General features: G+C 46.7%; 10 protein-coding genes across 10 annotated transcripts; 4 read left to right on the forward strand and 6 right to left on the reverse strand.

The window, feature by feature from the left end:
- Positions 1–12: 12 nt before the first annotated feature.
- Positions 13–999, reverse strand: N7469_004038 (uncharacterized protein; the record flags this gene model as incomplete). The annotated part of the gene is made up of 3 exons (XM_056642958.1): positions 13–90; positions 144–487; positions 555–999. 3 exons carry the CDS (start codon positions 997–999, stop codon positions 13–15), a joined length of 867 nt encoding a protein of 288 aa, XP_056502370.1.
- A 1,162-nt stretch (positions 1,000–2,161) lies between these two features.
- N7469_004039 (uncharacterized protein) lies at positions 2,162–2,968 on the forward strand (the record flags this gene model as incomplete). The annotated part of the gene is made up of 4 exons (XM_056642959.1): positions 2,162–2,173; positions 2,232–2,360; positions 2,430–2,530; positions 2,587–2,968. The coding sequence occupies 4 exons, from the start codon at positions 2,162–2,164 to the stop codon at positions 2,966–2,968; spliced, it is 624 nt and encodes a 207-aa protein (XP_056502371.1).
- Positions 2,969–3,733: 765 nt separating this feature from the next.
- N7469_004040 (intradiol ring-cleavage dioxygenase) lies at positions 3,734–4,793 on the forward strand (the record flags this gene model as incomplete). The annotated part of the gene is made up of 4 exons (XM_056642960.1): positions 3,734–3,981; positions 4,042–4,406; positions 4,467–4,534; positions 4,596–4,793. 4 exons carry the CDS (start codon positions 3,734–3,736, stop codon positions 4,791–4,793), a joined length of 879 nt encoding a protein of 292 aa, XP_056502372.1.
- A 194-nt stretch (positions 4,794–4,987) lies between these two features.
- On the reverse strand, positions 4,988–5,871 carry N7469_004041 (alpha/beta fold hydrolase; the record flags this gene model as incomplete). The annotated part of the gene is made up of 2 exons (XM_056642961.1): positions 4,988–5,355; positions 5,439–5,871. 2 exons carry the CDS (start codon positions 5,869–5,871, stop codon positions 4,988–4,990), a joined length of 801 nt encoding a protein of 266 aa, XP_056502373.1.
- Positions 5,872–6,649: 778 nt separating this feature from the next.
- Positions 6,650–7,711, reverse strand: N7469_004042 (uncharacterized protein; the record flags this gene model as incomplete). The annotated part of the gene is made up of 1 exon (XM_056642962.1): positions 6,650–7,711. The coding sequence occupies one exon, from the start codon at positions 7,709–7,711 to the stop codon at positions 6,650–6,652; it is 1,062 nt and encodes a 353-aa protein (XP_056502374.1).
- Positions 7,712–8,019: 308 nt separating this feature from the next.
- N7469_004043 (aldo/keto reductase family protein) lies at positions 8,020–9,167 on the reverse strand (the record flags this gene model as incomplete). The annotated part of the gene is made up of 6 exons (XM_056642963.1): positions 8,020–8,175; positions 8,232–8,601; positions 8,653–8,834; positions 8,892–8,949; positions 9,010–9,020; positions 9,096–9,167. 6 exons carry the CDS (start codon positions 9,165–9,167, stop codon positions 8,020–8,022), a joined length of 849 nt encoding a protein of 282 aa, XP_056502375.1.
- Positions 9,168–10,309: 1,142 nt separating this feature from the next.
- On the forward strand, positions 10,310–11,659 carry N7469_004044 (putative translation factor pelota; the record flags this gene model as incomplete). The annotated part of the gene is made up of 3 exons (XM_056642964.1): positions 10,310–10,387; positions 10,454–10,948; positions 11,018–11,659. The coding sequence occupies 3 exons, from the start codon at positions 10,310–10,312 to the stop codon at positions 11,657–11,659; spliced, it is 1,215 nt and encodes a 404-aa protein (XP_056502376.1).
- Positions 11,660–12,982: 1,323 nt separating this feature from the next.
- On the reverse strand, positions 12,983–14,009 carry N7469_004045 (uncharacterized protein; the record flags this gene model as incomplete). Its single annotated transcript, XM_056642965.1, has 3 exons — positions 12,983–13,168; positions 13,225–13,290; positions 13,383–14,009. 3 exons carry the CDS (start codon positions 14,007–14,009, stop codon positions 12,983–12,985), a joined length of 879 nt encoding a protein of 292 aa, XP_056502377.1.
- Positions 14,010–16,822: 2,813 nt separating this feature from the next.
- Positions 16,823–17,578, reverse strand: N7469_004046 (ER lumen protein-retaining receptor; the record flags this gene model as incomplete). The annotated part of the gene is made up of 2 exons (XM_056642966.1): positions 16,823–17,368; positions 17,441–17,578. 2 exons carry the CDS (start codon positions 17,576–17,578, stop codon positions 16,823–16,825), a joined length of 684 nt encoding a protein of 227 aa, XP_056502378.1.
- A 3,872-nt stretch (positions 17,579–21,450) lies between these two features.
- On the forward strand, positions 21,451–22,120 carry N7469_004047 (SANT/Myb-like DNA-binding domain-containing protein; the record flags this gene model as incomplete). The annotated part of the gene is made up of 5 exons (XM_056642967.1): positions 21,451–21,633; positions 21,702–21,749; positions 21,824–21,856; positions 21,931–22,014; positions 22,079–22,120. The coding sequence occupies 5 exons, from the start codon at positions 21,451–21,453 to the stop codon at positions 22,118–22,120; spliced, it is 390 nt and encodes a 129-aa protein (XP_056502379.1).
- Positions 22,121–22,663: the final 543 nt, after the last annotated feature.

The following is a 22,663-nucleotide window of genomic DNA, read 5'->3' on the forward strand; positions in this document are numbered from 1 at the left end:
GTTTCAATCACGTTACTCTTCCTGCATCCTTCTTTTGTGATCTTGTGCCAGCTTTTCAGCGAACGGCTTCAAATTCAATGAGAACCGATCCTGGGTTTGATATTAGCATCAGGTAGTTGAGAAAATGCAGCAAATATACTTACAACTATCCACTGAGGTAATAGCCAGACCATGAGACGAGCCATGCTAGCACCCCCGCCGATCCAATACTGTCCGGTGGTTTGATTGCGGACCTGACGTACAACATCTTTTGCGAAGGCCTCGGGGCTAACACTGTAAGCAATTTCCTCTGGCTTCTGCAAGATAATATCTTCAATACTGCGATAGTATGAATTGCTAGGGAGTTTCAGGTTAGGCGTATTGGACAAGAAGTTCGTTGCGACTCCACCGGTCAGCAGCGTGAGGACCCTAACCCCAAGTGGTGCCATCTCCAAACGTAAGACCTCACTGGCCTGAATGAGTGCCGCCTTGGTGGCTTGATACATTCCTGTTTGTATAAAGACATCTTAGCTTATCTCAAGTTCGATCGAACTAGTTGAATTCCGAAGACTGACCGATGAATGGAATTGGACAGCGCCCTCCGACGGATGAATTATTGATAATAAGGCCGCCAGCCTTAATTAGCATGGGGCTAAAAACTTGGATCATTTCAAAAGCAGCAAAGAAGTTGAGATCAAATAATTTTTTCGCCTCCTGTATTGAAGTGTCCACGCAGGGCATCTCCAGTCCGAGACCGGCGTTATTGATCAAAATGTCGAGAGTTCCGCCAGTCTCCTTCTGGATATTTTGTTTGAGCATTGCAATTGAGTCAGATGAAGCGACATCTAAAGCAAGCACAGTTGCATGGGGTGATGCATGTAGCGTCTGTGGTACCTTAGATAGCGAGCGCGCAGTCGCGAAAACATGATATCCCTCATCTTCGAAGGCCTCGGCAAGAGCAGCACCTACTCCGCCGCTTGAGCAGCCAGTTATCAAGCAAGTATTTCGATTTATAGACATCTTGTGAAAGTAATGAGTATTATCGTATGGACACTTTCTCAAGGAGATAATTCAACAGGTTTATATGTCCCAAGCAGATATAGATGGATGCATCTGATTGGTTGCGATTTCCGGTATAGCCCGCCCTCTGATTGGTCTCGAAATGCGGCGGATCGACGGAGTTCCTCGACTACTCCGATGTCTCTTCATTTATCTTATGCGAAACTATGTGAATCAGAGCCATTCACTCAAGTTCAACAAAGGACATGATTGTGGAATGCCGGTCCGACGACTAAAGTCCTGTGTCCACTGCCGTAGGGCCAAAGCACGATGCTCGTTGGCAACGCCCTGCTTAAGATGTGCAACACGGCATCTTGATTGCCATTATACATCTACCCAGCCCCGTCCTACAAATCATTATCGGGCCGAAGGCTTTCGGCCTATAAGGCCGGCCGCGGAGCATAGCGCTAAAAATGCACCATTTGAGACCGAGGCTGCAGGCTCAGCTTCTCTCGCGCCATCGCAAGGACCTAGCTTAGCCCCCGAAGCAGTTTCTACGACTGACTTTACAGGACTGGTGACCACCGGAACAGATTCACCGGAATATGATTTAGAAGCCTGCACAAATTCTAGTCTCGATTGGTTTGGTCAATCAAATACATACAATCTATTACTGGAGGATGAGTCCGAATCGCATGGTTGGCAACCGACCAGTGATACTGATACTCTAGCCTGTTTCTCATTTGAAGACTTGCTTGCGTCTCCCTATAACTCAACACTCGAATTCCCAACAGTTTCTTCAAGAGATACAAACTTTTTCTCTGCCCATGATGAAATGACATATACCTCGCCTGATTCTAGGGGTCAGGCTCCAGCTACCAAATCGCCTGGACCACAGCTTGTACAACGTACAAGGTCCCTTATACAGGGCTCCTTAACAGCAAAAATGCTATTTAGTCGGCTTTGTGGTTATACGCGTATGATGGCAGATGCAAAGACATTGCCTCCTTTCATATATCCTCCCTGCTACCTTGGACCGAATGACGAGTGTACTCCCGAGACATCGCATCAATGTCTACCTGAAGCTTTAGCTGTCTGTGCAAACCTCTCCCAAATGTTTTACTCCCGTACACGAGAGAGTTCCAATTTTATATGGCAGCGAATTTGCACACATTTACGACAAATGAAGAAGGAGGTAAGCACTGAAAAGAAAATCTCGTGGATGTAGATTTAGTCTCTGACATCTATCATAGTACGAAGGATACGGCGAAGAAAAGAAACTACAGGCCTTGCAAGCAGCTCTCGTTTACGGAATCATTTGTGCGCAGTCAATGGAATCTATACCGAATGAGGATGCAGCTTGGATGGTTGACATAATTGAGGTTCGTATTGTGCATTTCTTAGCACCCTACCTACAGTTCAAATCAACTTACATGGTATCTTGTGCTTAGACATTCGCAGAAAGGCTATACGACATGCGCACATGGGGCTTAGATGAAGACTCAGTCTTTACATCTCGTGGTAGATGGACCTTTGTGGAAAGTCTGAGAAGGTAAGTTGGTCGATTCCAAACAACTGTTTGATAGACTGTACTAAGATGCCTAACAGGATCGGATGTCTTCTCTACTTGATTGATCTTCTTCTTCATCTTGACACCGAGACACCTTCAAGCGGAGACTGCCCGGAATTCTTTGATATGCCTTTACCTTGTGTTCGTGAACTTTGGGAACCTATGCCAACTAGAGAGTGGAAGAAAAGACACCGAGACCATGTCGAATCAGCGAAGCGGAAAGGAAGACGCGGGTTAACCCTACGACATCTATTCCTACTCAGACAATCTTCGTCGAAGGGTCAACATCAAGATTTTTCCCAATCTAATAGTCCCGATTTTGAGGAGGAGCTTTCTGAGTGGTGTGAAAAAGCAGACGATTTATCGATGCTCCTTTGGGTAGCATTGACGGTCGAAGGAGAGGGGCAATCATATGTATAAAGGAAGACCACGAAGAGACTATTTGAGTCAAGTCTCCTTTCGATGCTCCAGCAAAATAGTAATACCTAAATAGCTCTACGTACCGAATTTCCCATGTAAGGTGTTGGATTCGAATCCTTTAGGGCTTTATATTTCATTGCTTGGCTTTCTTCTCTTTCCATGCTTCCATGGAAGAAAAAGCTGTTTGATGAGACATAAAGGAGAATTCGGGGTAAAGGTTCAAGCAGCTTCGTTTCTTCTTTTCTCCCACTCGTACACCTATTCGATGATATTTTCTCCTTGGAAATTTAACGGATCTAAAATATTAATACATAGTGAGAGCAAGACTTCAAGGATTCTGCCATCTCCCACATAGTATTATATAAGCCTAATTTGTAGCGACAACAGCCGATCACGGGGGAATCGGACTGCGGGGGATCGGAAGTGTACTTGGTTGCCCTCCAAGCACATTCCCCGATCCGAAAAGCCCTCCAGGCCCGACATCAGACAGCATCCGACGCCCTCGCCAAACCCAAATCATGCCATTGTTCCGTGGTTATGCGGGGTCACCCTCGAATAAGCATCGACTCGTTGGTCAACGGTCTTTGGAGAAGTACGGAAATAGCTGCTGACGATCCGTGATTGCCGCTCAAGCAATCCAAAAAATAGTCCCGTCGGATCTGGTGCATAAGCTGCTCCATATATAATTATTCACGGGGGCACGCTTCTCATCGCAAACTTAACCTGTACAATTTCACACTTCATAATATATACATACATATCACAATGGCGACACACCGATTTGACCCCAACTTCACAGAGAATGTCATCAGTGCGATGGGCCCTAAAACATCGCCGCGTTTGCGCCAACTCATGACCGGCCTCATTCAGCATGTTCACGATTTTGCGCGCGAGAATGAGCTTACTGTGGATGAGTGGATGGCTGGTGTGAAGATGCTGAATTGGGCTGGCCAGATGAGTGATGATAAGCGAAATGAGGGGCAACTGGTTTGCGATGTGATCGGACTGGAGTCGTAAGTTGAAACAGCTTCAATATTGAAACTTAGATGCATTAAAACTAACTTCACTTATAGTCTGGTCGATGAAATCACATTTAAGCTTGCCGAAGAAGCCAAAGATGCGCCCACTGCGACCGCCATTCTGGGCCCTTTCTTCCGCGCCGATACCCCATATCGTGAGAATGGCGCCGATATCGTGGTCACAAAACCCAAAGACGGCGAGATGGCTTTTATGCACGGTCAGGTGATGGATTTTGTGACGAAGAAACCGCTCGTGGGCGCGACGGTCGAGGTGTGGCAAGCTTCTACGAATGGTCTCTATGAGCAACAAGATGATGACCAGGTCGAGTTCAACCTGCGTGGTAAATTCAAGACCGATGCCGATGGACGGTATTACTTCTATTGCTTGCGGCCAACTCCTTATCCCGTCCCCAATGATGGTAAGCATCTTGTCATGATGTGAAATCACTAGATGATACTTGAGCTGACCAACTTGACAGGACCTGCGGGCAAAATGCTTGAGCTGATGGATCGTCATCCTTTCCGCCCTGCTCACATTCACATTATTGTAAGTCCAAGGCATTTTTGTGCATCAAGTCTTAGGACTGATAGCGCTAATCATTATATAGGCTACCTATGACGGCTACCGCCCTCTGACAACCCAGATATTTGACCGCAAGGATAAGTACCTCGACAATGACTCCGTCTTCGCCGTCAAGGACTCTCTGGTCGTGGACTTTGTCGAGCGTAAGGATGACCCTCAAGCTGGCCTTGAGCTCAAGTATGATGTTAAGCTTGTAAAGGACGAGGCGCAAAATGGAGTATGAGAGCAGCGCGCATAGGGTTTTATATTGGACTTTTGTAATGTCAACATGAAAGCGTTCCTCGTCCCATTTTCAGACGAACTTTTTGAAACATTATGCATCTATTTATGATCATTTGATATGTTCTGTAATCTTCTGAGACCTGGTCATTGGCTTGGTAAACATGGAAACCATGGAATAATTAATATTTTCTAAAACTAAGTCGAGATACCATCGGCAAATTTAGCAATCAACTGACCGACTTCATCGCCGGCCTCAATACAATGCCAATGTCCGACTCCCTTCAACACTTCAAGGGACTTGGTCTTGCTCGAGACATGATTGAAGATATGCTGGCATCCCTCCATAGATGCTGACTTATCCTCCTCTCCGGCAATCAGAAGAAATGGCGCATTGATTGCAGCGTAGTCCGACGGCTGTGCAGAGGCAATGGCTCGACAGAGCGCAGCATAGCCTCTAGGATCTTGGCCTGACAGCAACTCCCGAATGAACGCTTTCTGAAGTGCGGTGCTGCATGAACCAACAGCGGCGAATGGAATGGTATTAGCCATAGGTTCCATGTCAGCTGTGACAGGACAAAAACGAATTAGTAAATATTTGCACTTTCAGAGCTAGTGCCCAGCCCAATTGGTAGTAGATAAAACATACCTCCCAAAACTGTCTCAGCCCTCTTGCCCATCACCGTCACAAGCATTTCTGATGGATGTGTTGGTCCAATGGCAACGACACCCTGTACCCGATCCCCATAACGCGAACCAAGCTCTGTCACCACTAATCCACCCATCGAATGACCAACAACAATCGCTTTGGAGACCTTGAGCGCGTCCAGCACGCTTATAACATCATCCGCGATCCCAGGGATCGAGACTCGATCGCCAGTATAAGGTGACCGGGCGGCACCGTAAGTATCAAGTGTGATACAGCGGTGCTTTTCTGTGAGGTTAGGGATCACAGGATAGTAGTAGTTCTGTGAGGATCCCAGTCCATGGATGAAAATGAAGGTGTGGCCGTTTGCTGGCGCGCCGTCCGGGTGGGAATCGGCGTAGTTGAGACGGTGGGTATTTGCTTGTACAAAAGGCATTTTCAAGTATTTTTTCTTCCTTGGAAATTGCAAATTATGTGCGCAAGGATGTCAAATAGTTCTAGGAACCTCCGCGGAAGTAAGAGAGAGAAGATAAGTTCGGAAGTTGATCTATAAGCTGCTACAGTCAAGTGTCGTCATAGCCGATCAAGCCCGCCTTACAACCCTTTAAAAGGTATTTATTTCTATTTTTTCCTCCCCTCCATTTGACTGGATAACTCAATAAGACATGTCCATCTAATTCCTCGGAAATACTTCATTCTCAATGAGCTATAGCTAGTACCCCAACCCCCAGCAATGAACCCGATGAGGGGCAGCACATCGCTGCCATCCGAAGAGGCGGGTCCTCTTCCGACCCGTCGGCTGGCCCGATCTTCAAGGCCGGGATTCGGGAGTCGCTACTATGTGACTACCCACCCCATGGCAGTCGTTCGCATTGTAACTGATTAAAATGACCAGTTTCGATGATTATGAAGATATTAACGCACTTGAAGAGTTATATTCAGCGCGCGGAATTACGGGTATATCCGTCTGCGGACAAGGAGACCAAGGGTATCAATTTCATATTCTGGTGGAAGTCATGACACGAAACGCTAAATGCAAACCAAAAAAAGGAGTATGGACAGGAGATGGGCTAACTATGAGCTCCTCATGGAATTTGGACAATAAGAGCTGGCGAGCAACTCTTCGACCAAGCAAATGGACCTGGAGAAGGTCGGGTTTGTCATTACGCATGCGGGCCAACTACACCATAGAATGATGTAGATTGTGAAATGAATCAAAAGAACTGGCCAAATGAATCGCCACTCCCACGCGCGAACACCTCTTCAAGGTAGTCCGCTGTATCATCACGAAATGAATCGCCAACTGAAGATATTGAGGTCACGGTAGGCTGACAGGGAGGCTTGGATGGTGGATGATCTCCTAGAGTGGGCTGAATAGAGGATACCATATCCTCTGCTGTATTGAGGATCTCAAGATCATCGAATGCCGAACAATCTGAAAATTCATCATCTTCCCGAGCAGAACTTAATCCTAATGACTCATTGCTCTCATTGTGGTCTTTATTTTCTGTTTTCTCCAGGACGCTTGTATCCTGGAGACAAAAAAGCTCTCGCTCCAATTCTTCGTCTAAGTCATCAAACGGCTCCGTATCATGATCAGAATCGTCCCTTGTATAAGTTTTGCCGAATGTTGTAGGGACTGCCTTCTCTTGTAAACAACTTGGACTGTTCTCTAACTCCTTGCCGATCTCATCTGCCACATGCGCTTCTTCCGGTACTACCACTTCTTGGATAGAGGTTGTTCTGATTTCCGATTCTTCATCCAAATCTTCCGGCTCTTCGACTTTCTCGGGGACTACTGCCTCTTGGAGACAAGATAGTTCGACTTCCAATTCTTCATCCAAGTCGTCAGGTCCATCTGAATCTATCTCCGTATCCTGCGCGGAACTACCAACATCGGCATCAGAGTTATCATGGACTGACCCTGGCCCTATCTCAGGTTTTGGTTCCGGTCTTGGTTCTGGAGCGGGCGGAGGACGTCGAGTAAGGCCTAGAAATTTTGACAGAAGCGGTTGGCTTGAGGGAACTTTTGGCGCATTAGGATCTGGCAAGCCGAGTCGTTTCCTTTCTCGCTCCTGCTCATCCTTCTTTTTCTTGTTCGCAAGGCGTTTCCTCTCCTTATCTCGTAAGCTTTTAGCTCGTCGATCGAGTTCTTCTTCGCGTTCGATTCGTTTGAGTTCAGCAGCGGTGAAGCGAAATTTCTTGTTGCTGCGCTGATATCGGCGCCGGACAGTGCTGGATTTTTCAATAACGATACGTCGCGGCTCGTCCGGCATGATGGGGGCAACCGTTACGGCGACTGCCTACCGATTTCCCAGTCATGAGGGACAAGCGTGGGGATATTGAAGATTGTTTCGTCCGGCCTGTGTTGACGGGTTCGGGGTTGCTTGGCGGGGATACGTTGTGCCGAGATCAACAGACTGCCTGATTGAGCGGCTTCCCCTCGAACTATATAAGCGACTGTACACCTGCACCATGCGGGGGGAAAAGAAAACAGAAGAATTTAAAGCAGATTTCCAGGTGAAAGAGAAAATGAATATTTGTTTGAATTTCTCATGTTACACTTTCTACTCGGGAGATAAATCTAGATCTTGCAGTCACGAACCGGGTCCCAGCACACGGGCGCATACTCATCAAGCTTCAAACTCGCCATGTCCTCCTCCGACAAAGTGAAATCGAAGACTTGCGAGTTCTCCAGAATACGCGAGTCAGTGACAGACTTTGGAAGGGGCACATATCCCTAATTTCCCAAACATTAGTCTTTCAACCTCGACACGAAGAAGTGACTTCACATACCTTTTGCAAGCTCCAGCGAACGAGAACCTGAGCTGGAGTCTTCCCGTGCTTCTTAGACAGCGTTTGGAGGATTGGCTCATTCATACGAGTTGCTTGGACAAGAGGCGAGTACGCCTCAACGACGACATTGCGCTTCTGCAGCCACTCGGCGACATCCTCGCGCGGGCACCAAGGGTGAATCTCGTACTGACCGACGGCAATCTCACCACCGCCTCCACTCTTGATGTAATCTTCTAACTCCTCCAGTTGCGTAATACCGAAGTTCGACACACCGATGGAGCGAATGTGGCCTGCCTTTTGAGCCTCAACCAAGGCACGCCATGTACCAAGACGAGCCTCCTTTCCACCATAGGGTGCGTGAATCAGAACACTAGAAGGAACATTAGGATGTGCTTAGATCTAAGGAGTCAATCACACTCACAGGTCAATATAGCCCAGGTTGGCGGCAGCAATGCTCTCCGAGATTGCTTTCTTCGCATTGTCGTAGCCCATTGAACTTTTGGGGACCTTGGTTGTGTAAAAGACCTTTGAGCGGTCAAGTCCAGATTTGCGGATAGCAGCAGCGCTTTCCACCTCATTTCCATAGACTTTGGCGCTATCAACCTGGTGGGCTGGTCAATTTGAAGGATCAATTAGCTTCGTGGTGTGTATTTCACTTACATGACGATATCCCAACTCTAAGGCCTTGAGAGTTACCTTCTCGGTAACATCGGGAGGTCTGTTCAAAGAGTATTAATAGAAGTAGGAGATGAGGGAGCTCAGATGATTCACGACATACGTTTGGTACACCTGGAAATAGCAGAAAAGTGTTAGTTCTGGAAGCTTGAATCACGGGAGATTGCTGTCAAACGCGGGGAGTCTTACGCCGAAGCCGACAACCGGGATCTCGTAGCCCGTGACGAGCTTGTAAGTAGACTGAAGGGAAAGTTGGGACATATTGGCTCAAATTGAATATGGTGATTAAGAGAATTGAGGGGAGAAAAGAAGAAAAGAAGCTTGCTTTTGCCCCGCTCATTGATAATAATCCGAGCTCTCGACGGACCACTTCGGTTGCGTAATTTCCGCCGGGTCTCGCCTCAATCTGGACTGATCACTGGCTGGTCCATGCCGATGTGGATTCTTCAGATCCATTACAGTAGGTTGGATTGTCTGCATAGAGTATAGTATTGTAGAGAATGCTTGAGGTGTTATCAAGTACCATCGGAGAGATTTAGTGTAACAGAGATCTATCTATGCAGCTGCCGACTCGATTGTGATACCTGCAGATTTAGCCTAGAAACAGCCATTGGCGTCATCGAGACAGTTTCGACGTCTGATATTTGGCAATACTACATTGACATACATAGTACATGCAAAGTGCTGCAGCGAAAAGTTTCGCCGCGGGGCACTTCGAATTACTTCTAGAAGAGGACGATGTGTCAAGGGTATTCCATTCTCATTCCAAAAAGGGTCCCCGATGGTATCCACCATTTGTGCTAGTACAGTACTACGATCACCGTCAACTGAGCCTGATGCAGCAGTAGCCCTAATCGAATCGATGTTTTTATCGTGAGAACGCAGTAGTGTTCTACCGTAGGCTGGTGAGTTCATCCATGTTAATGATTGAGAAGTATAAAAACACCTCGAGGAGCCAGTCAAGATTTCAATTTTGGTCATCGTGTTAATCTTCATGACCGTCATCAAGCTGCGAGCTGCAACGTGGTTCCCGTTCGTAATCCCTCCCAATTTCACTCGATGTTCTCTCTTCAAGTTTTCGGGCTCATCAGGAATATAGGAAGGTGGGTTATATGTATAGGCCGAACGATCATAAATATGTACTTCAAGTGCTCAACGATCAACTACGTCAGAGAAACTCGTCGAATAAAATTGCGGGATGTTCGTAAAGCGGTCAGTCCCGGCAGTATTAATGGCGGGGCAGCAACACAGTCATCAGAGCTTGGACGGTTTGCCCTGTTTCTTCCCTACATAAAATTGGCCTGACGAGATACCTCTCAATCCATATCGAAATCTTGCTGAGAGACAGGCGCAGCTTTTGTTTAATTCTAACCGGCCCGAATTTAATCAGCACAGCACCTTCAATGCGTCTCATCAAAAACAAGATCGAGCACAATGGCTCGGGGGCCGTCACTTTGTGTCCAGAAGAGCCTGAGGATATGGTAATTTCACTACACCACCTTACAACCCGCTAACGAATTCCGTCTAATAAAGCTTGGAAATAATAGTGGCATGCATACAACTTAATCAGACCAAGTGACATCCTTCGTGCCAGTGCAATTCGCCGCGTTACCACGACTCAAGATACCGGGTCCACTACCTCCTCGCGAGTTCATCTCACTCTCGAAATTCGCGTGAAGAATTTAGATTTCGATCCGCAAAGCTCTCAATTACATATTTCCGGACAAATCCTGAATGAGACGGCACATACTAAAATCGGTCAATTCCATACTCTCGATCTGGAGTTGAATCGCAATTTCACACTAGAGAAACAGAATGAGACTGGTTCCGACGGCGAAGGTGTTGGATGGGACAGTATTGCAATTGAAATGCTGAAAGATGCTGTGGATGAAAGTGGTAAACGACGTGCTGAAGCTATTGCCGTTGTAATGCAGGAAGGATTGGCCCATATCTGTTTTATTGGACAGTTCCAAACAATACTCAAACAGAAGGTAGAGATGTCTGTTCCACGCAAACGGCAAGGCGGTGGTGATCATGACAAGGTAAGCTTTATCGCTATGACAATAACGCTCAAAGCCCATCTTTAGGACATCTGCTAACGTTTGTTAAAGGGCATGAACAAATTTTACCGTGTGACATTAGACACTCTTCTGCGACAAATGGATTTCAATACCAGCACTACATCCGGCTCCAACAATGACGAAGTACGGCCAGTTCTACTTGCCTCCCCGGGTTTCGTTGCCGCGGGCTTCCAAAAGTTCATCCAATCCGAAGCTACTTCAACACCTGGTCTTAGACGATTACTTAATAGTACCGTGGTTGTCCATTCCGCCAACGGCTACTTGAACTCATTATCAGAAGTCCTCCAGTCTCCTGCGGTCAAAAGTTTACTATCAGATACTAAATATGCCCGTGAGACTAAATTAATGGATGATTTCCTGGACCAACTCCGAAAGGAAACCAACAAAGCAACTTATGGTCCCCGCGAGGTAGAATCTGCTGTTGACCAAGGTGCTGTGGGTCGGGGTGGTGGAATCCTCATCATGTCCAATCGCTTATTCCGATCTCAAGACATTGCTGAGCGAAAGCGATGGGTATCCCTCGTGGATAGAGTGCGGGACGTCGAGGGTGGAGAGGTCCGAATCCTCAGTTCAGATCATGAGAGTGGGAAACGCCTTGACGGATTAGGCGGTATTGCGGCACTTTTGACATTTCCAATTATTGAAGATCTAGATTCGGAGGAAGAAGCTTGAGCATCTCAACCGTCATGAAACATGCATCACGAATAGAGCTGAAATTTGTCTCAAAAAATCACTCATATGAGTTATCCTTCTTCATTGTCGCAAGGCTGTTCAACTCGAGGACCCTAATTCGCCCCATTCGGGGGCGAAATAGCACACCTTTATGACCCCCAAATCGCCCGATGCCGAGCCGTTGCACTATTCCAAATAATTGTGGGCCGATTCTAAGATCGATCTTCCGGACGAAACACAGCGGGGGTTTCTTGGTGCCATCCATTGTGGATCACCACGCACTAGTGGAAACTACCTAATGTCCTGGCGCACCGGGTATCCATGAGAATCCGGGTATCCATAGGATTCAGGATTTAGCCTCACCCATGCGGTAGCAGGGATATTTAATTTCCAATCTCCAGAATCAGGAAATAATGGGCTTGGTTATGTGGGCGAGACATTAATGTTCCAAAAGCATGGGATCTAAACAAGGTCATTGAGTAGCATTCAAATAACAAAGAGCCTAAGGCGGACGAATCTCGACTCCGTATCCCCGGAACACTCAAGGCAGACTGACTCGTAGTACAATATAGCATTATCTCGTTCTCGTTGGACGCTACAGCTTAACCATAACGGAGTGGCTCTGGCTGTGCACAGTGTGGCCGGGCCTGGGCGCGTACCATTTAATGGGGCCAAATGGGAGCTCCTAGTAACCTTACTATAGCGAAGGATCTGACGGACTGTTGACAATAAATTGTTCTGTGATTAGTGCTTATGAATATATTACTACTATCTGTGATGTGGGAAGCAAAAATTGTAAATAAAAAGGAAGAAAAGTTTGCAGTGTAGTACTGTATCCCGTGTTTCGTGTTTGAGATCCATCCGGCATCTCATACTCCATGTCGATCTTGGCCTCCATAAGTGGAACTAAAAAGATTTTCGCATCATGTCAGCACTTAATGGAAGAGAATATGGAGCACGATACTTTCTGCAAGCGGGGGCCGAAAGTGGCTTGACAACTGAGAAGTTGGATCTAGGGTTATCTTCAGCCGTTCTACATACAGACTACATTTCAGCTATTCAGCTATTTCTAAGTAACGTTTGAATTCACATCTAGACTTATAATTCTTACTGTAAGTTGTTGCTATCCTGAAGATACATGCCTAGAGTGCCATAGAAATAACATATGTATAGTAGTAGTATGTACTATGTAATAGAATGTAATTAAAAAATTCACCAGAACGCCAGGGTTGTTCATATCTTTCATGAAAGAGGGAATATAGCTATGATGCAAAAATAAATAGCACCAATGAAAAAAAATAATGATATGCATACTTTAAAGGGTCATTCTTCTGCAGGTTCGCGTCGACGTTTTCGCGAAGATGGTACCGGCGGTGAATTTGGGGGATCGGAAGCCGTAGTGGGCGATTCTCGTTCTGCTTCTTCTAGAGACCGTTTTTCCTCGAGAAGACGCAGTTGTAGTTTGCATTGCTCTGGGGTATATGCCTTTTTACAGCCCATTTCTTTGATCTGGAAGATTGTGAGAAAAAGAAAAAAAATAGATGGGCAAAGTATGGCAATTTTACCTTATCTGCTATTACTTGATATTTTTCTCGTTCCCATGATTTATGAGCGTTGATCAGAAGTTGTACCTGAATGAAAGTATTTTATTAGCATACAAGCACTCAGGGGATAGAGGAATCTATATATCAAAAATAATCTTAATTTAGGTTCACGTACTCACATCAGCATCGTCCCACTGATTCCGTTGATTTTTCCGACGCTTAAGTCTCATCTGGAGTCGTGCCTCTGTGACATCTTTATTGAAGTGTGCACAAAACATATCGCGAACAATTTTCCAAGCGTATCCTTTCTCACGCAGATTCTCCACAAAAGCATCTTCTTCATCTGCTTGTGGATCACGACGACTACGTCCTGATGCACGAGGTTTAGGCGGCATGATTGGAGGGGGCGGCTGACTGTTCCTATTCTCGCGAGCCCGCTCCATACGCTCCATTCCCTCTGGATGTGGGAGGATATTGACCGGGGTATCTCTTGATGGGGTCTTGGAGGGTGTGCGTTTCATACGCTTTGGAGGTGGAGCTATCGGCGAAGCGCCGGGTGTTTGCCCCAGATTGTAGTGCGAGTGGTCTGGGGCATATGCATAGTTGATCTGATTTGGTGCCGTTGTGCGTGGATATTCACTTGGGAAAGGAGCAGAGATTCCAAGACCTTGGGGTTGAATAATTGGGTCGTTGACATAACGGTAATCTTGGGTGTGGATTTCTTGTGATCGATTGCTTATTGCCGGGCTTGGTCCAACTGAACTGTCTACAAGACTGACTGGCGTGAGAGTATCTGGGTACGCCATTGGCGCAGAGCAGTATGCTTGGTTTATATCGGTGTATGGATATGGAGGCTAAAAATACAATGTGATCAGCGGGTGTGTTTCAACCAATGCAACTAGTAGTATAGCTCCAGGCCCAGCCCTAAAGCTTAACGTCTGGCATATCGGATTCGACATACTGTATTAACTCCAGTCCATTCTATCCCAAGGGCTTGATAGTATGCGTGCATATCTTCCCCAGGGTTAGGAAACCCCTGGCCATGAGGGTGGGACATGATTTTCGTCGAATGTGTGGGAAGTATTATGTAGTTTGTTTGAGATTCTGCGGCCCAGCGCGAAGTTGATTGGAACGAAAAAAATAAGGTGGCAGAAGATGAAACACGAAACAACTCCGTGCAGGAATAGGCGTACAAAGACGGCGGTTGGAGAGGTATAATGGGTGGTGAGTTGCGGAGATGGCGTATACACAAAACAAGGGCGTTTAAAGAATTGTCCACCGAGCTCTATTAAAATGCTTCCAAGACGCTGTCTTCTTTCTTAAGAGATGAGAATCCTGGATAGAAATAGAGGGGCAGAAGGGAACAACTTGAAAGATATAGAGTCAATTTCCCCCCCTCTTCTTTAGACGCAATTTAGAGATATCACAGCCCACGGCGAAATGCCTCGCGAGGCAGGATGGACAAGCAGTTTGGCTTGAAAAACCATAGGCTCATAATGCTCTAGAATCTAGAAAATAGTACCGCCGACGGACGCGCAGCATCGAAGCGCTGGGAAATGGAGATGTGTAGACTCTCCATGGCCTATATTTAAGCGCCTTCAAAACCAATAGTGCCAGCAACAGCATACTATCCATTCCCGCCCCCAAGCTCCCTCAACGCCCCCAAAAGAAGGGGGGTGAATGTGGGCACAGACTCTGCATCTTGGAACCATGAATGATCACAGGCCCACATCGTCCAGGTTCATCAGCATTCGAGATCATCATGATGTACTACTCCGTTTCCTGACGAGAAGTCGGGGCCGAGGAAGCAAAGAGAGAGAGAGTGGAGCAGACCAACAGATCCACCATGTCGGGCCCCAGAGGAGATGCACCCGAGAGAGTGGAGTGGGATCTTTAGGGCCAAATTGACAGCTTCTGATTAGCGCCGCTGGAGCCCCGAAGGATGAACAGTAATAATACTTAATGCCTCTGTTGGGCAATGCACAGGCCTAAGTTCGAGGATTTTTGAAATATTCGCTGGGAGCCCTCATCAACCCATTGGGGCCCCCCTATTTGTTACTTGTTATTTGAATTCATTATTTCCACTTTTTTCTGCTCTTATATCTCATTCGCGTTAGATTTGGAATTTCATCAGTACTTCCTCACAACTTAATTGGGAAACGGATGTAGCCTTGCAACAAGTTTATCTCTATCCTCCGTACTCCGTACTCCGTAGTTGGTTTCAACTTCTTCTAGTTTATTCTATCCGAGACATAAAAGTTGAATGAAAAGAACGCCTCGCGACATGCATTCTCCAGGGGCCCCTAGAGGAAGAACTCCTACACGTTCCCTCGGAGATCTAGGGCCCAATCTGATATATCGGAAGTATGCACGGAAGCGCCTAGAATGGACAAAGCGACTACGAATAGAGAAGACGGGAAAACAGAAATGACCATCAGGGATATAGAGTCCAGGGAAAATATTTCATCAACCCCACTCGCAAGCCCAAAATCTCTCTCGGCGGTTCTTTACTGGATACGACTTCCATCCTAGCCTGGTGAGGCTGAAAGAGCAATTGCTGTGCCGCACGCAGCTTTCCTTTTGGTGGCTTGTGCGGAAGAATTCACGACCGCTGGCTAAGCGCTGGCAGGGATTGCCCCAACTCTCTTTGACTGTGCCTTTTCCCCCCTTCTCTCTTTTTTCTTTTTTTCCTTCCTTTTTTCATTTTCATTTTATTGAACAGCAATCTATAATCAAAATCTTCACGGAGGCTTCAATAATGTGGAGAGCACCGCCATTTTAGCCGCAAGGCGAAATCGGATTTCCAGTTTAGGAGCGGGTCATCTCCTTCAAGCGTGGTGGAACTCTTGCTCGGTCTTTGCGGAAATCCCCACATCGCGTCGATGAACGGACCATGCCTTGTCCTACGTGGTCATGTCATTTTCCATACTCTAAGCGCCCATCTTCCCGCAAGGCAATTGGTCTTGCGATATCTGTATATACATACATATTGGTATCTCGACTTATCGAGTTAACACATCGTCATCAAGTTGAAGAACAAAGAAGAAGAATGAGAAAACGTAATTGAGCTGCCCATCTACATTGGCAATTTCAGTACATGTGCTCCCGGTGATGAATTTCAAGCCCATTGGCAAATTCCTTTGAAACACAAGGGTATGCCTTGACCTGGGGGCAGGACGTTGGTCTGCAGGTCATGCAACGACACGGCACGGAGTTCAATTATCTAGAGACCTAGCTAACAAAAACGAATCTAAAATCAAATTTTGAATGAAATCAGACAGGATAGGTCCAAAGTTGGGGCCAAAATGTAAATGGTACGATTAAAATTACGCTATGATTGCTACGCCAATGACAAGAGTGGGGGAATGATATTGAAAAGTTGAAAAAGCCTAACAAAACTGGCTAGAGTGACAGAAATCATCGCAAGGGTTCATCGGTGGGTCACGGCCCCTTCCGCAAGATATAATCGCTCCACAAAACGTATCCAGAAATCAGCCTGCCGAAAACAAAGATACAGAGAAAAAAAACATCACACATCAATTGTGGAAAAGAAGCCCAATCTAATTTCTCGGGCAACTCTACGCGAGCAGCTGCGCAGACTTCCAGTAGCCCGCAACGATCAACGACCTTGGTGTGCGTCTGCCGGAAGGTCATCTTCGTCCGAGAACCCTTCTAGATCATTCCCCTGTCCGTGATTGTCCAAAGTATCATCGGCTGCAACCGAGATGCCGTGTGTGCCCCATCGGTTGGTGTTGGGTCGAGCATCTCCTCCTGCTTCCTCTTCCCGAAGATATTGCTCCTCGTCGGTTGATGTGCGTCGAGAACGGAAATTGACCACGCGATTGACCAACCAACTCTTGCTGAAGTCATCCGAGTCGACTACACCGCCGTTACGGAGCTTTACGCGCTGACGCGAATAGTATACCCAGGCAAAATCGACGTAGAAGGCGGTTTGAATAATGCCAAAGACCAACGCAATCGGGTCCCAATGCTTCTCGGAACCAAATCCACGAACCATCCAGTTGAGGATATAGAGTGCTCGATACGATCCCAGACATGCCAGATAGTAGGAGTCGATCACGGTGGGGACGGTAGTTTGGCGCAAAAGAAGCAATTGTGGCAGAACACAGACCGATTCAAGAACGACTGAGAAGGTCCAGAATAACTAATCATACGAACTGGTTAGAGAAGCTTTCGAGCAGATACATCCGAGCTCATGAGAGCACTGTTAACTTACCTCGCTCAGCCAGAAAGAAGGGAAACCTCGGTACGCGATAGCCATAGCAATTGGAGCAACAACTACAGAGCCGATGACTGACCAGATACCCAGCTTCCAAGCGCGTTCTCGTTCACGTGTGCGAGGATAGACTCGCATAATTAAGTAGATCAGATAGGAGGAGGACGCGAGGTACATAAGCTTGAAAGGGGTATTCCATAGTACACCAGCTCCATAGTAGGCAAAGGTCCACGAGTAACTTGAGAATAAATCGAGGTAGCGAGTGAAAAAGACTAAGGCATAGAGTATCTGCGTGAGAAGCGAAACGCCTGGCACCCCAAGACTCAATTAGCGGTCCTTGTTTCAACCTTGACAGATAGGGCCCTATAAACGACAACCCTTGGGTAGTCACCTACCCTCTGCGCTCTTATTCCTATGAATCGCCCATACCAGTACACATACGGATGCAAGGTGGGATATATCACCCACGACGCGAAATACGTTGAATACCGCCATGGTGTGGCAGGGATGATTAGCTGCGGGGAGAAAGGTGTGCGGATTTCAATCCAGGAAAATAAATTGGAGTATAAATTTGTAAAGACTCGTGTTTCGCAAGACTGCCGGGGTTCTGGGTTGATCTCACAGTCCTGCTGGTCCCAGTCCTCGTATATCACAACAGTTGACGGGGAGGAAGCTTGGAAGCTTAGAACCATCACGAGAGCTTCGGGCTATCGCTGGGGAAGCTCGGGCCGCGTGTCCTCACGTGAGACATGACATCAGCGTCGACACCTGATATGCAAGGCACCACATTATCGTTGTGATCTAGGAGATGAAAGTGACTGAATTGTAGGTGAGGTGTGAGAGATCAATTAGTTATATATTGAAGTTAATAAGCTTTTGAAAAAGAACTATGATTGGAATTGTGCTTTGCTTATCTAAGCTGGCAAGTCGATCCCTTTGTCTGCCATCGCAATGAGCTCTAGCTCATTGCGATGGCTTGGACGTGAAGTGCTACTAGCATAGTACTTAGTACAATATATATAGAGAGCTCTAGATATACTATCGTAGTAATTTTACGGTTACTACTATCCATAGGTATGGATAGTATCCAGGTCTTTCAGACCGATTCTTCATCGTACTAATACGGCAGTGGTGGACCACTAGTACTAATATGCTTAAGATCTCAAGGATGTTTGCTAGTGAGAGCTAATTTGAGACGTTAAAACGAAGTTAAATGCCAGCAATGTCATAGACTTCGAGTCCATTTGGTCCATACTGCGCTGGAATTTCAGCTTGAAAACCACTCCTGCTCGTAATATTAAGATCGGTAACTTGGATAAATTCCCATTGCTGATATTTGGTGATGAAATTCTGCCATGGGCCATTGAACCATGTGAGGTATGCCAAGGGCTGCGCCGTTGAAAGAATCAAATCCTCAAGAAGAGCAGATCTATTATAATGACTTAACGAGATTCTACATTAGCCTGCAAGCACATGACCGACGGTATTCGAATTGATAGATAAGATGACCTCTGATTCGGTCGTGGCGTCAAACACGAAAAAACGAGCTCGCATCATTCTGCGTCCCCTCCAGAGGGCTTTATAATAATCAGGACTCATCCATCCCCATCATAATGCAAGACAAAGCCACATCATCCGGAGTAACGCATAATGCTGGGTCGGCAATTCATGACTGCAGATGCGGCATCTCTAACCCGGCTCGTTCATTGGCACAATCATCGATAGATGTTGCTTTACTGGACCCGCATTGCCTATCTATCGCTCACGCTGACCCCATTTAGCACCACGCATGATGCCATATTGCCATTTGCAAATGACGGGGGATCTTCGTCCAAGCATCCATGTTTCCCAAGACGGAGTATCTATTATTATCATTGGAACCGCGTTCCACTCAGAGAAGATGTAAACAACTGAATGAAATGCGGGAAGCCAAGGAACTTGGAACTTCCCACCACCCTTCTTATTAATAGAGGAGAAATTGGGAGAAAGAGAGCAGAGAGTGACTACACACGAAAACATGCTGTGGCTTGAATTAGCCCGCCAAGTCTCGGGTTGGACGGAGACAGGCTTGAAGAGGTCGAAATCCGGAGCAGACATGACTTGCGGCTCGAGCTCTTAGGCCATTGGATGCCTTTGCAATAAAGTGTCCGGGGATTCATTGGATCTTGACTGCCATCCTGGCACGGATTGTGAGAGTTGGTCGGGTCACCGGATTCTGGAGCAGGCCACTCGTGTGTCTCTTCGGCCAAAAGGTCTCATGGAAGCTGCCGGACGTGGTCCATCGTGCTTCTGCAGGTTGTCCATCGGTCGAATTAGAGAGCAGCAAGATGGACCCGTCTGTGAGCAATGATCACCTTTGCCCCGGTAACTGTGCCTAGGGCCCAATGGTGAATGATGGGTAGGAATGCACCGGAGGATCTCTAGTTGGCAAGCAACGAATTTTGTATAATTTGTCTCTCTCCTTTTTTCTTCTTCCGCCCCCCTTAGGTGACGATTATATGTAATTTTTTAATAGATTGCTAGTTGAATTCTCAATTATGAATAAAACAGACGATATGTATAGGATTGGAGGGGGAACCAATTGAGGAGTTGCAGGGTCTAGACCCAACGTCTCAGACGTTGCTCCCTCCACTTTTCAATCATTCGAGTTCTCCATAACAAACAGACTAGAGTAGGTTAGTACTGTAATTAGTAGTTAGCTTTTTAGTTTACATAGTAGTTATGAATTGCTTGTAAATTAGAATCAAAATTAATAACCATCATAATCATAAAAATAATAAAAAATAAAAAATGAAATTATATTTCAACTAAAAATCAGAACTAAAACGAAGGTTAAACTCCTTAAGGACTTTGGGGGTGGAGGATGAGGTGACTCCATCCCCGCTCTCCTCCTCCTTCGCTCACTCTCCTCTCTCTCTTTCTTCTCTCTCTTCTCTTCTTCTCTCTTTGTAACCTCCTTTTCCCTTCCCAAAGTTCCTCCCTTTTCCCTCTTCCCCTCCACACACCACACATACAAAACATACATACATACATACACTTCTCCCTTCTCTACTTTCTCTCTCTCTCTCTCACTACCTTTCCCTCTCCCCCCCCCCCTACCTCCCGTGCTTCTCCCATTTACTTGTTTACCTCTCTTTCTCTTCTCCCTCCAGCCTCATGTTCTCCCCGTACTCGGAGGAATTCGAGGTCCCCGATTCGACGCTTCGACCATGCGATTTTGATCTGTGAGCTACCCCCCCCTCCTTGACCACCCCCGGTCTGCTTTCAGCCCATCATCACTCTTTTGTCTCTCCCCCCCCCCCCTTCTCCCTGAAATAATATAGCCCCATTATTCTGCCTTCTACCTCTTCCGTATCGAGAGCTTAACACGTCGGTCGGCGTCATCGAAACTTTCTCTGGTTCTCTTCTGGTTCCCTTGTCCGATCTGATTCTGTCTGGGATGCGCCTGTGTCATTTTCTAGTGTAACGAGGCTTGTCTTCCCAGAAGTTGACTCTCCCCATCCCCTACCCCACCCCTCACAAGGCGCGTCTATAGCATGATCTGCTAACCCCGACGCGCCCTTTGTGTATGTACAGATGAATCGGCGCAGTGTGATTGAGAATCACGTGTGTCTTTCACCATGTCGTAAGTCCCTCGTCTGTGATCTCTGCTTCGCGGAAGAGAGACCTGGGCTGAACCGCCACGGGGTCGCGTTTCGTTTCTGTACTCATCCGGTCTTGCTTTTCATCTCATTACTCATTACTGATCTCTTTGGTCTGATTTGCTAGCTCTCCTCCCACTTCTAAGCGCATCAAGACCTCGGCCACGACCAGTGCGCCGCCGCATCTCCTCGCTCAACAACAAATTCACCCCTTCCACCGCGTACCGACATTCGAAGGCATTCCAATTCCTTCTGCTCCAATCCCCCCAACAGCAGCAACAGCAGCAGCAACCACAACCACAACCACAGTCGCAACAACAGACAACATCGCGCAAACGCCCACCTTCCCCGTCCACGGGATCATCCACCATGATGGCCGCGCCGATGAACCCAGCCGGGAGTGCGATGGAAGGTGACCCGGGGGCGATGCCTCCTCCGGTTGAATCAACGCCCAAGAAGAAAGGGCGCACGAATACACCATGGACTGCGGAAGAGGAGCAACGATTGAAAAACATGCGCGATCAGGGCCGCAGTTGGAGTGAGATTGCCAAGGTTCGTGCACTATCAGTGATCTCTCCAGCGAGCTTTCTCGCTAATCTGTGTCGGATGACGCGTCGCAGACTTTCCCCACACGAACTGAAGGCAGTGTAAAGAAGCACTGGTACAAGGTATGCATCTAGATTCATGAGGAGTGCCATCAATGGCTGTTAATTTGATCTTAACTAATTCCAACGTGCCACAGGATATGCATTACGCCGAATTCGCTGAAGATGAGGTATCATTCTCCCCCTCCATCTTCTTTTCGTCTTTATTTTTTTTTTTTTAGGATGACCAACTAACTTTTCCCAGTCCATAAAGCTCCGTGATGCAATCAAGGAGTATGAGGCAAATAAATGGAAGGTTATTGGACAGAAGGTTGGCAAGCCTGCTAAGGTAAATATCTTCCAGATTCCGCGTTTCATCTGTTGTTAGGATGTAACATTTATGATGACAACAGGCTTGCGAACAATATGCCAAAGAGCACTTCAAAAACCTCTGAGGTCGGAGGATCCGATGACCATTGATGAAGTGACGATTTGTTTCTACGTATTTTTCACGAATTTGGCATTCTCCCGGATTCTGCAATTCCAAAGCGATGCAAGTGTCATCAACCGGCAGTTCAAAGCCATTGATTGATTTTACAAGGCAGATGGAGTTGGTGATCTGGTCTCTTTTAGTGCTTTCAATATTTTCTTTCTTTGTGTGTGTGTGTGTGTGCGTGTGTGTGTAATTTCCATATCGAACTCGTCCGATTATTTCCTTCTGGAAAGCGTATCATACGCATTTTTGACTTTGTCATTTGTCTTCTATTTTATGGATGTCCGGGCGTTGTTTATCTCTGTGGGCTGTCAGCGATGCGGACCTTTCTGATTACCTCCTTATTTCACTTCTCATTTCTCAACTTCTTAACACTTTTTTTTTCTCTCTTCTTCTTTTTCATTCTCTCTCCTTTTCTTATCAATACTACATGATTCCCAGACCAAAGTAGCTCTTGAGAAGAAATATATGGATTGACGTGTCGATCCCTGCGTTCTGCATGCTC

The sequence above is a fragment of the Penicillium citrinum genome, assembly GCF_028827155.1.
Source record: "Penicillium citrinum strain IBT 23319 chromosome Unknown utg000003l:1.0-4596430.0:1.0-4598250.0, whole genome shotgun sequence".
Lineage (NCBI taxonomy): Eukaryota > Fungi > Ascomycota > Eurotiomycetes > Eurotiales > Aspergillaceae > Penicillium > Penicillium citrinum.